We start from the raw sequence: 13,611 nt of genomic DNA, 5'->3' as shown, positions 1-13,611 counted from the left end.
CCCTATTCCCAATCTTATCTACACGTGGTAGGTAACTAGGTTGTAGGATATAATTCGCAAATGAATAACTTTCTAAAATTTACAGATAAAAATTTGTAGAAATATCTATATAAAGACTAACTGGCGATTAACTCGTACCTACGCTGGAGAAATTCCATTATATTCACGTTCAAGACAATTTTTAAACTATTACCTATAAAAGTCTAGCCACTTTTTTTGTTTTAGGAAATTTAATACCACTCACTAGTAGTGTCATCTTCAGAGGCTCGCTGAAGTTGAGATTTTGTTTAACATCTGTCAGCACAGAAGAGCGAACTTCGGTCATATTGCACTGTAGGACTACCAAGGGTTTCTTTATGGTGAGGAAGCGAAGACGTTTCAAGTCTCGTAGTCCCCAGAACAGCACTTCCATTCTGAAGAGTCGGGAATATAATACAGAATGCGTTACACGTTAATAAAATTATTAAAAAAACTTACTGCAACTAAAACTAAACAATCTTTAACATTCTCCCCCATTGTGAATGGTTTCATTCTATCCGCAATATCTTTTGAAATGCAAATTTGATAACACAATCTCAAGGGAAAAAATGGAACTCTCTGCATCATAATCCACAGTTAATTCCCGATTTACCACGCAAATCGTCTGTAGCTGCATTTAGATTGGCAACAGGCCATGATTGTTTAGCCAAACACCTGCATAGAATTGGAATATATCAGTCCCCTAACTGCCCATTGTGCAACTCAAACCAAGAAATGGATTCGGAACACATCAAAATCTGTGCTTCAGTGGCTGACCATGACAATATCTTTGAAAAATATTGGAGTGCAAGAGGTCAAATGACTTTATTGTCAAACGCCTGCATTAGTAAACAACAACAACAACAACATATTTTGAAATGCGGTAGCTGACACGAACCAATTTTTTTTTTTTTTGCTGTGGTTTGTTCACTATCTTGTGCGATTTTTTTCACGTTTTGCCTTTTAGACTGTCTAACAAGTACTTTCTCTCGTCCCCTATGACATAGGCCTATATAACAAATCCTATATAACAAATTCTTATGTTGATACAAAGTCGTATAGAATTACATTACGTTAATCGTTAAATTTTACTTGTAAACAATCATTTGACGCAAGTAAATATTAACTCATAAGTTAATTCCGTAATTTATTATATGTTTGTTTTATTATAGTCACAATAATTCTACAGAAATGACATTTCATAAATAATACCTGAAATTATACTTTTCTCCATACTTCTTGGTATGCTTCGTATTGAACTGTAGTCTGGTGTTGAAATGTGCAATAAAGCGAATTGGTGCACAACATATCAGACAAAACGCTTTTTTCATTTTGTTCAACACAAAAATTATCTAATTGCCATTCCTTACAGAAAGAATATTTTCTCTTTGGGTGTGGCGTACTTCTTAGGTAACGTAGTAGGCCTACATCACTGATTGCTTCAAAACTATATAATATTACGTAAACAGTGCGCGTAGTGGGGTGAGTTTGAGAAAGAGAGTGGGAGAAGGGGTAAGAGGGGAAATACTTTATGCACTCATTGAGTGTCTGCTCGCGGTCGCTGGGCTACTCCATTTCACAGTTTACTTTGTTTCCTGCTCTTGGCTTTATTATTGCCTCGATATAAATACAGACTGATTTCTCACGTTTATTGTGTACTCGTGTTTTTATTGGTTTATTCTGTATATGTCCGTCTGTACATCCCCTCTTTACATCACATTTTTTAATACATTAATTGGTAATCGGCTTTGATGGAGTTATATCTTCCGTCATAAGATAATTAAATTTTGTTTAAATTTTCGGGCGTTTATGTACTGTATTTTATTTTATTACCGCTATCTAATTTCTATTTGTCTGCATTTTCCATTCTATTAAATCCTATTATGGTTATTTTTTATGTATTCTACATCAAAGAGCTTGCTAATCATTTTTTAATGGTGAAGAGTTTAGTGTACCTGGACTTGTACCAATAAACCTTTTTTTTTTTTTTTTTGCGATCACAGTCAGTAAAGCTAATTCGGTAGCTTGAATACTTTTATGCAATACACTTCATAATTATGTGCCTTTCATGAGTAAATATATTTAATGGTACTTCAGAATTATTTCACGGACATTTGGGAAGTATGTCACATTGATAATCGTTGGATATTACAAATTATTATGGAGTCCGAGCTACTCGATTTAAGCAAACATTTCGTTTCGTACCTGTAGTCTGCTAAATGTGGTTTAATTTCGGGTGGCACTCTCAGTACATGCTGTTTTCCCACTTTCTCTTGAGGGAGCTCCAAACCAAACATACCTCCGGACAACTGCACATAAATTAAATCATGTTATGCGCTGTAATTCCACAGTTATATTTACGTTACTATTGATTATTATTAAGTGTATTTATACATAAATTAACAAATAAAGAGTCAACATATTATACACTACTGAGACATGTAGAAGACCTGATGGAACTTCAGGCTTTTCTTTATCTCAGCAGCAGTAAGAGGTGACATGGTCAACTTTTTTTATTTCCAAAGACTCGGTACTCAATTTTACAGGATCCTGGAAGAAAAATACTTCCTCTACGCGGGATTGAACACGGAATCATTAATTTCATATCACTATATCAATTCAAATATTGTTCGAGACTCAGGTCTGTGTCCGTGTAAGAAATATGCTCTGATCCGTTTGGGTATGGATAATAATAATTTATTATTATAAAGCTATTATGATAGTAGGAAAAATTTCTTGCTGGTTATATTATGATTAAAAGTTGGGAGTTTCCATTATAATGACAATCAACAATGCATAATCTGAAAGGACAAATGAAAATCGTAGATGATTAAAATGGCTATTACAGATCAACAGCGGGCACAGTGTGTTCTTTGGTATGCTAAATTTGAAAGTGCTAAAGAGTTCAAAGGGAATTTCGATGTGAGTATGGTGTGCGTAATGTACCTAAATACGATTCCATAATGTTGTGGTATCGAACATGTGTAGAAACAGGTTCTGTGTTAAAAAAAACGTATACTTTAACATTCTGTTGCACAGGAAAACCTTACCTACGGATTGGTAAATAATCTTCCAATATCCGTAAGATTTCACAGGCCCCAAAAGATCATCTTTCTATTATACAGGGTGAGTCAGGAGGAAAGACACATGTTGCGAGTGGTGATAATATTGGTGATTCTGAACAAAAAAGTTTATATCAACATATGCCCTGTTCTTAACAATATCCGACATAAAGTTGTTTGAAAATCACGGGCGTCAGTCTCATGTCCTTCATCAACACTCACATGCGGACGTAACCAAAACGACATTAGGTTGTAATAGGGTCAATGAAAAGTATCCTGGGCGTTGGATCGGTCGCGGTGGAATAATTTCTTGGCCACCGAGGTCACCCGATCTTAATCTATTGGATTACTGTGTGTGGGGTTGATTTGAGCGAAGTCTACAAGCCCAAAGTAGAAACAAGGGAGGAACTTCTCGCTCGCATTTTACATGCTTGTGCTCAAGTAAAGGAATGTCCGAATCAGCTCAGATCAGCAACACAGCAGCTGTCTATAATAGCTGCAAAATGCATTGAAGGTGATGGTGGACTTCTGAACATGTTCTGTAAAGAAAGCTATAGGCTACAATTAAACAGAACATAAGGTAACAATGTTTTAGTTTACTATCACCTACACTTTTCCCGTTCCTCATTGTTTCCATTAGTTTTCTCCGAAACCGTTAAGAACAGGACATATGTTCACATAAACTTTTTTGTTCGGAATCACTAATATTATCACCCCTCAAATCATGTACCTTTCCTTCTGACTCACCCTGTATATAATCTGTATAGGCCTGCTTAGAATTTCTTTATGGATTAGTGTTGGAGACAGCATGAATGGAAAGCGTTTATCGAGCCAGGTAATAAACTGAACCATTAAACTTACTCTTTACATCTTTACTTATTTACACACAGATGAGGTTCTCGAAATGTCATCTTTTATAGTACCGTCGCTCTAATTTCTTGCAGCCAATCACGTTGCAGGTCGGCTACACTTAAACGTGTGTGTCTTTTCATTTGTTGCTGATGACGTTATGCACTTTCTAAGGCTCGATAAATATTTAATATCACGCCATTTTGGCTCTTTCGTTGGCGTTCATAGAAAGCACACGAGGACGTTATTTTCCGCACAAATTTTTGCTGAATTACAGTGCGTTTGATTTATTAACATTGAAGCTACGACATGATAATGTTTAACGGTGCGGCAAATAGATTCCTCGTCTGGTAGCTCGGCAACGAAAGAACAAAAATGGCAAACGATACTACCTACCTAGACTTTATAGAGCCTTCACTTCCTAAGACGTAAGCCAAGAGGAGAAGTCACGCCGGAAATAACAGCGTCGTGACTGTAATTTGTAAATAGACGTTGCAGTGCCGCATTAAAAATTGGTTCGGCTCATCTCATCTGCTATTCCTGGTATTACTCCTACGACGTTATTGAAAATACTGGGATTCTTGCCAAAAGTTTCCTTAGAATATGTGAAGACGTTTCGTAGACAAAGATTTTCACATTACCCTTTACAGGAAAATAATTAGGTGGTTAAGAGTATGGGGCATACTGTGTCCTCTACTTCCTATCAAACTTCAAAGCAAACTTAATATTCATTGACCAAGATCAAAACCTCAGGGAATACAGAATATTTATCAGAAATTTTTCATAAATATTTCTTTGTAAGCGAGCTAGTAAGTTATATCAGCCCATTCACTTATTTTCAATCATGCCTGCTACCATGTTTACTTCAAATTAATGTTAATGGCTTCTTATACGAATGGAATGGGGATGTATTGGGCTACAAGTGACCTTCCCTAATATTTAATAATTATACATATTTGATAAAATAGGTTCCAATAATAGAAAGCATTCATACCTCTAGTAATTCAAAGGCTGCTAAGATATCACCTCCCAAATCACTTCCATTATAGACGCTGTACCACTCTAGACGTGGTTGATAGTACGGTGTCTCTGCCAGCTTCACTCGGGGCTTTACAGTTATGCGTCCCACCAACTCTTTCTTTCCCTGGAATAATACACTTATGTTGCAGTAAGACTTTGAGTAAAATTTAGGTACAATGTAACTGTCAGCAGATGTAGTTACCGGCATACCTTATTTAAGGAATAACGAACATTACTTCAAGGAATCAGTCTCAATAAAATCAACACGCGCAACTTCTTTTATTATTTGATTTCCTAAGGTAAACAGATTATCGTCATAATATCGGGAGTTTAAGAACTATATAGAAAAACTATTTATTAGAATGGAAAAGAGTAAGTTTCTATGTATTGTACAGACCCAGAAATAAAATTTGGGCCACCTGAATTTTCGAAGTTCCAGAATAACGTACTGCGCATGCTCTGGAAACTGTAGGTGACCCAAAGTTTTGCTCTGGGGTCTGTACAAATTTGATTTGTAGTAAGGAACTTTGAAACAATTACTCAGTATTTTAACTAACATATATTTATCTTGAAATAATGACTACCGCTCTCAAATAAATAATGCAAAACACTTTACTTATTTTCACATATAGCACTGCTACTTACAGACCTGTTACTAATTCTACATATTACCCTGTGAAAAGATGTATTAAATCTACATACTTAGACTTCAACAAACAAAATTTCATAACATAATCTCAAGGGGAAAAAATGGAACTCCCTGCATCATAATCCACAATTAATTCCCGATTTATCACGCAAATCGTCTGTAGCTGCATTTATATTGGCAAAAGGCCATGACTGTTTGGCCAAGCACCTCCATAGAATTGTAATATATCAGCCCCTAACTGCTCATTGTGCAATTCAAATCAAGAAATGGATCCGGAACACCTCAAAATCTGTGCTTCAGTGGCTGACCATGACAATATCTTTGAAAAATACTGGAGTGCAAGAGACCAAATTACTTTATTGTCAAACGCCTGGCATTAGAAAACAACAACTTTTACATATAGGAAGAGAAGAAGGTTTTTATAATTTCAAAATTAATATAGGAAATTACAGCTATGTATTCTGTCCTATATTATTTGACACACGCACACACGCACACACGCACTCACACACACACGCACGCACGCACACACACATTTACGCAGAAATACGTTTTGCAATAGCTATATTTTTCTCAATGGTCTAAATTAAGTTTTATTCTCATCATATTGTACAATTCACGTATATTCCTTCACGTTACTGTAGAGATGAAAAATTACATGCAATCTAGTGAGTATGGAGACGAAGAAGTTAGAGGACGAAGACGAATAAGCGGTGATAGAAATAGCTTTAAATGCAAACTCAGGTAATAAAATTTATAAACTCTATTATTATAATAATTATATAATTATTTTTACAATTTCACAGGAAACATGCTACCGCCTGAAATACAACGTTGGCTGCAGATGAATTTATTCCAAATTAATTATTTTCCATAGTTCCATGATGAACCTATGTGCCTCTGGATACAGCCTACCCGTCTCAAAACATTGCAGCAAGAGATTTTTTGGTGGCTTAATTATACAGAGTGGGCAAAATAAAACTGGCCCGGAAAATCTGTAATATTTACATGTATTATGGGTCTGTTTGTCGAATATCCTTTTGAGAAGATTAACTCCATATGTAGATGAAATTATTGGGGACCATCAGTGTGGTTTTAGGCGTAATAGATCGACTATTGATCAGATTTTTTGTATTCGACAGATATTGGAGAAAAAATGGGAGTATAAGGGTACAGTGCATAAGTTATCATAGATTTCAAAAAAGCGTATGACTCGGTTAAGAGAGAAGTTTTATATAATATTCTTATTGAATTTGGTATTCCCAAGAAACTAGTTCGATTAATTAAAATGTGTCTTAGTGAAACTTACAGCAGAGTCCGTATAGGCCAGTTTCTATCTGATGCTTTTCCAATTCACTGCGGGCTAAAGCAGGGAGATGCACTATCACCTTTACTTTTTAACTTCGCTCTAGAATATGCCATTAGGAAAGTTCAGGATAACACAGAGGGTTTGGAATTGAACGGGTTACATCAGCTTCTTGTCTATGCAGATGACGTGAATATGTTAGGAGAAAATCCACAAACAATTAGGGAAAACGCGGAAATTCTTGTTGAAGCAAGTACAGCGATAGGGTTGGAAGTAAATCCCGAAAAGACTAAGTATATGATTATGTCTCGTGACCAGAATATTGTACGAAATGGAACTATAAAAATTGGAGATTTATCCTTCGAAGAGGTGGAAAAATTCAAATATCTTGGAGCAACAGTAACAAATCTAAATGACAAAAAAAGTCTGAAAGTTAGAATTTATAAAACAGTTATATTACCGGTTGTTCTGTATGGCTGTGAAACTTGGACTCTCACTTTGAGAGAGGAACAGAGATTAAGGGTGTTTGAGAATAAGGTTCTTAGGAAAATATTTGGGGCTAAGAGGGATGAAGTTACAGGAGAATGGAGAAAGTTACACAACGCAGAGCTGCACGCATTGTATACTTCACCTGACATAATTAGGAACATAAAATCCAGACGTTTGAGATGGGCAGGACATGTAGCACGCATGGGCGAATCCAGAAATGCATATAGAGTGTTAGTTGGGAGGCCGGAGGGAAAAAGACCTTTGGGGAGGCCGAGACGTGGATGGGGAGATAATATTAAAATGGATTTGAGGGAGGTAGGATATGATGGTAGAGACTGGATTAATCTTGCTCAGGATAGGGACCAATGGCGGGCTTATGTGAGGGCGGCAATGAACCTACGGGTTCCTTAAAAGCCAGTAAGTAAATAAGTAGTAAGTAGTATTATGGGTCTGTAACAATGAATATTTTTTTAAGAATATTAATTAATATCTAATAACCCATTGTTGCATCGAAATCACGGTTTTCTGCATTGTCAGGGTCATTTCCGTTTCAATCTTATGCATATAAATTCATATATTTCATATATATTTTCCGCGGGCCAGTTTTATTTTGTCCACCCTGTATAATACTTTCAATGTAGACTAATGCCTTATGCGTCCACTTTTCAACGTATTAGTATGATAGTATAGTCTAAAGCTTTGATGCAGTAATGTGTTGTTATTTTCTAATGCCAGGCATTTTACAAGGAAGTCATTTGACCTCTTGCACTTCAATATTTTTCAAAGATATTGTCATGGTTAGCCACTGACGCACAGATTTTGAGGTGTTCTGAATCCATTTCTTGATTTGAGTTAGGATGGTTAGGAGACTGATATATTCCAATTCTATGCAGATACTTGGCCAAACTGAGGCAGTAATGTTGATTTTTACATTTAAAAATACATAAATGAGCAACCTCATTTACCGTTACGTTCAAAGTTCTACAAGAGAAAGACATCTAAATTTAAGAAGCATTCGACTGATTAAGTAACCTATCCACATCTTGTAGTCTGTGTTCGAGTACTTCAACACAACAAAGTAGTTTGCTCAGTATCATTACAGTTCACATATTAAAAGCATTAATGAGGTTTTTACGTACAAACTTAAATTTAAAAAACTCATTTCGAAAGTTCACTACAGAGGGAACGAGATTGGTATGCAGTTAACTTACAAAATCATCCAGGTCTAGGACTTCCATCACAATGGTAGGTGGATGTTGCTGGATAGACTGCACGGACCCTTGAAATGTCACCACTCCTAAAACCAGCGTCTCGTCCCACGTCGGATCTAGCGTCGCTTTTATTACCTTCAAGATGAAACAAACACATTCCACTCAAGTAAAAGACGGTGATTGTTCAGAATCTCCATGTGAACATGGCACACAGTCATCTCATTTATCATTAATTATAGTAATAAAAATAAAACTAAATGACAATTTTGTAGAGGTCAATTTTTTTCTTTTGGCCTCAGAGGTGACTAAGATTACCGATGCTTTATTCACAGCAAAACTCTGAGTAATATCGTAGTCTAATCAGGCAAACCAACAAATCCTATTGACCTCTGGGCAATACATTGTTCATTACTATAGTACGCTATCTAGCTAACGGAAGAGGATCAAAGGCAAGTCTCTCACGCCGGAAAAGTGAAGCTAATCGGTTAACAAGCAAACATTCTCATGGGGGCAGATAAAAAAAAGTTATTTTGTTTTTCTTCCACCATGTTAATAATGTCAAAACAAGTGCTTATATAAATTTTGGTCACTCGAGCGCAATTACGAGAGCCGTCCAGAAAGTAAGTTTGCCTGGGGCCGTTTACAGAAACAAAACACAATTTCATATAAAGATTTACTTATTTACTTACTTACTTACTTACTTACTTACTTACTTACTTACTTACTTACTTACTTACTTACTTACTTACTTACTGGCTTTTAAGGAACCCGGAGGTTCATTGCCGCCCTCACATAAGCCCGCCATTGGTCCCTATTCTGAGCAAGATTAATCCAGTCCCTACCATCATATCCCACCTCCCTCAAATCAATTTTAATATTATCTTCCCATCTACGTCTCGGCCTCCCCAAAGGTCTTTTCCCCTCTGGCCTCCCAACTAACACTCTATATGCATTTCTGGATTCGCCCATACGTGCTACATGTCCTGCCCATCTCAAACGTCTGGATTTAATGTTCCTAATTATGTCAGGTAAAGGATACAATGCGTGGAGTTCTGCGTTGTGTAACTTTCTCCATTCACCTGTAACTTCATCCCTCTTAGCCCGAAATATTTTCCTAAGAACCTTATTCTCAAAAACCCTTACGAAACCTAACAATAGAAAGATTTATTGGAATAAATACAGAAAGTGTTGAGATATTTTGCAACACATTGCCCGACGGAATTGAGACATTTGTCATACCGTGGCATCAATAGAGAGTTCCGGTGGGAAATGTATTGAAATATAGCTCAACAATTTCTGTATCTGTTCCAATAAACCTTACAATGAAATTGTGTTTTCTTTCTGTAAAGGCCCCAGGGAAACTTACTTTTTGACCGCCTCACGTAATTGCGCTCGGGTGGCCAAAATTTGTATAAGCCTTTGTTTTGATATTATTAACATGATGGAAAAAAAATAATTTTTTATCTGCCTCTATTAGAATGTTTGCTTGTAAGAGAATAAACACCAACAGAAAATTCCGGTCCTCCTGGAAGGACGTATGGTTGTTTCCCTACACTCTTAAAACTTATTAATGCAAAAACTTCTGAAAATCAGCCTCGGAATTTGGACGGCTACAAACAAATCCGACATTGGAAACGAAAATCCAACTAGTACGGTGGTGCTTCTCCTACCACTATCCCTATCCCTATCCCTACCCCTACCACTACCACTACCACTGCTAGGGCTACTAGTAGGCCTATTACCAGAGTATCTGATCAAAATAATGTTTTTAGTATGATTAGTACACAAGGGAATTCAAGTGTGTTGTCTGATCTCTTATCAAGAAGCTACACTCACATCACTCTTGAGTCTCCTCTTACTTATGACATTAAGGCACAACCATAAAGTAGTAACTGTATCTATAGTATTAGGAGAGAGAATCATAATGCAAAATAACATCGTGTATCGCAATTATTTCTGCAAAAAATCAACCAGGTTTCGAAATGTCATATAATGTGAATAAATGAAGAAAAGGTTTACTTCAGTGTCTTAAATGCCATTATCATTAATCATACATTACTTAAAATTTTAATTTAAAGCTGTAATTTATTTTAATTGTGACTTCCAGAAGATAAAATATTATTTACCATTCATAGCTGTGCTCACCTGAGTGTCCTTGGTGAGAGTACCCACAACGACCCTTACAAAAGGATCACATAAAGCTGACTTGTCGTAACCAGGCTTCAATCTTCCTTGATATATGTATGCTCGACACTGGAAGTTCTAATCAAAACAAAGATAAATGTACAAATGTATTTATAGAGGTAGAAATGCTGCTAAAATGGTTTTTGTCAAATACTTGATAACCTGATAAAAACCTACTTAATTTATTTCTAAATTAGAATTAAATTATGTTTTATTTAACGACGCTCGCAACTGTCGAGGTTATATCAGCGTCTCCGGTGTGCCTGAGTTTTGTCTCGCAGAAGTTCTTGTACATGCCATTAAATCTACTGACATGAGCCTGTCGCATTTAAGCACATCTTAATTGTAAATCTCAAATACATTTACTGCATATTTAATTTTTATAATTAATTAATGGAAATATTACTGAAAAAGGGATAAATTTACTTCATTTTCGCCTAAATTTATAATATTTAATTCAGCCGAAACTTTGACTGAAGAAGTTATGTTGTGCGATGTTGTGTTATGTTGTACGATGTACGAACTCTTTTCCTTTATTTGAAAAATTTCGTAAATTACCTGTTTGGTACGAACAAGCCACCAAATCATACTTTATTGTGAAAATCTGATTAATTCTCTGTTCTGTTCCTGTCGCTCGCTTCCCATAAAATCTTCATAGTGTACTTTTTTTTCCTCTATTTAATGGATCACGTTTTGTTTCGAATGTTGCCTTTCTAGGAAAGACGTAATAAGAGATTTCATGGCTTTAACATACATCTTATAGCTAAAATAATAATCAATAACAGTTTTCATCTTACGTGCTTCTCGGTGTAGCGAATAATCGCTGGCAATGTTGATTGACTGTTGTGATAAATCTGGTGAGGTCCGAAGCCGTCGATAGGCTCATAACCTCTGGGAAGTGAATTGAAGCATGCATGCATGTGTTTGCTGTGCCCAAGCCAAAGCGCTATGTCAAGTTTAGCCGGTACCGACCAACTGGAACCACTTCCATCTCTTTTTTCTGGAGTCTGCAATTTAAATGCAATAGCTATACTAATTTATTGTTATGACCAGACTTCGAGACTTCGGACCCGATAGAGCAGTTCAGTGGGAAATCCGCATAACGGCGTAGTGACTATAGTGGTAAAGCGTACAGCGGGTTGGAAAACGCTCTGGATTTGAAGGTTCTGATGAATAATTTGCTTTTCATACAAACCTATTTTCAAACTGTGTCAAACTATTACACGGTTAGAAAAGTCAAAGCAAGAGATGCCGGAAGCCCTCAAATTAGTTGAGGAAATGACGCAGAGAATTAATGAGATACAAGTACACCTGTTACTGAACATTTAAAACAGAAGTGGAAATCAATTTTATGTAAAAATAACGGATATGGAGCATTGTGTAATATAAACAGCAAATTAGTGGACATAGAGTCACCTGAGAATAAAGGATTGTCTCTTAGAGATTGCAATGATGTTAGGTTTTTTCGTTTTGCTCCTATCACATCATGCGACGTAAAGCGCATGTTTTCACAGTACAAACTGTGTTTGGTAGACAACTGAAAAAGACTTACGTTTGAGACACTGAAAATGTATCTTGTAGTAGATACATTGCAATTCTGTACTGTAACTGCACTTCCTAAAGACGACCAATAGGATAAATGAAGAAATTAAAATTGCTACATGTTTATTTCCACCATTAACACTGTGTATAATTAAACCCAAATGCTTATAAAAGACAGGAGAATAAATGCTTTTTACATTATTTTGACATTGTCAAAGTGTAATGTATATTTACTTTCAGAATGTCCATATGTGTGCGTTTCCCCATACTACCGTACTCTATTCTAAATAGCAATGTTGTTACCTCAACACATCTCTACCTTTCACTACCTGCAGCGAATCAACAACCTATAGTACAAGCACAATAAACTTATTGTATCGGGTCCAAAGTCTCGAAGCCTGGTTATGACAGTATGAATTTCAATATGGGTAAGTCTCATATTTACATAATTGGAGAGATAAATACAGGTTGTTTCCGAGGTGGTGTTACAAACTTTCAGGGATGATGGCGAAGGGCACATGTATCAATTTGTGATAAGGAACCATGGTCCGGAAATGACTGAGTCTAAAATTATAATCAAAAATAGTTGTGTGAAAATGGCATTGTGATTTCGCACCACGTGCCCTCCTTCCCTTAACCTTTGGAACAGTCGTGCAAAGATGGTATGGGCCGGATGTCTCCTACGTGGGTACTTGTTCCGATAATCTGCGAGCTTGTCTACTGTTCCCATTGGCTCATCCGTATTCGAAAATCAGATCTGTTTATTCCGCTCTCGTATACTCCTCCATTTCACTAGAACTGATCGACTGGACACTGAAACTTGTACACATACACTGTTGTCTACAGACGTGCTTAACAGGACCGACCATGTCCGTTACACATTACGCCATCTGCATTGCTTTAGTGTAGTTTCCTGTCCCCAACCCGCAGACAGCGCACTGAACGGAATACTGTAGGTAGACAACGTAAACAACGTCAGATGAATACAGTATGTGTAAGATGTACAGGTAATTACACATAAATAAGGTGTACAGAAGAATAAAGTTATTCCATTTACACACAACTATTTTTGCTTGTAACTTCCGGACCAGGTTTCCTTATCTCAAATTGATAAATGTGCCCTTCGCTATCATCCCTGAAAGTTTGTAATACCACCTCGGAAACACTCTGTATATGTGCTACTCTAGCATAAGGAAATAGTCCATAAAACCGTACAACTCATCCTCAGGTACAAAACAGATACGGATTCTTTTACTTATTTAAGAGTAGTTTTCGATAATA

The 13,611-nt window shown here is 36.4% G+C and overlaps 1 protein-coding gene across 1 annotated transcript in view; it reads right to left on the bottom strand.

Moving 5' to 3' along the window:
• The window catches only part of LOC138694981 (otoferlin-like), an 89,109-nt gene that overhangs the window by 42,059 nt on the left and 33,439 nt on the right, over positions 1–13,611 (bottom strand). Inside the window, exons 13-18 of the mRNA XM_069819258.1 lie at positions 11,586–11,795; positions 10,750–10,866; positions 8,605–8,739; positions 4,924–5,073; positions 2,224–2,327; positions 245–413 (exon numbers count right to left, since the gene is read on the bottom strand). Coding sequence (XP_069675359.1) covers positions 245–413; positions 2,224–2,327; positions 4,924–5,073; positions 8,605–8,739; positions 10,750–10,866; positions 11,586–11,795 — 885 coding nt within the window. The remainder of the gene's footprint in view (positions 1–244; positions 414–2,223; positions 2,328–4,923; positions 5,074–8,604; positions 8,740–10,749; positions 10,867–11,585; positions 11,796–13,611) is intronic.

This window comes from Periplaneta americana, chromosome 1, assembly GCF_040183065.1.
Source record: "Periplaneta americana isolate PAMFEO1 chromosome 1, P.americana_PAMFEO1_priV1, whole genome shotgun sequence".
NCBI lineage: Eukaryota > Metazoa > Arthropoda > Insecta > Blattodea > Blattidae > Periplaneta > Periplaneta americana.
Note: the sequence above shows the minus strand (reverse complement) of the source record. Positions and strands in the feature narration are given on the sequence as shown.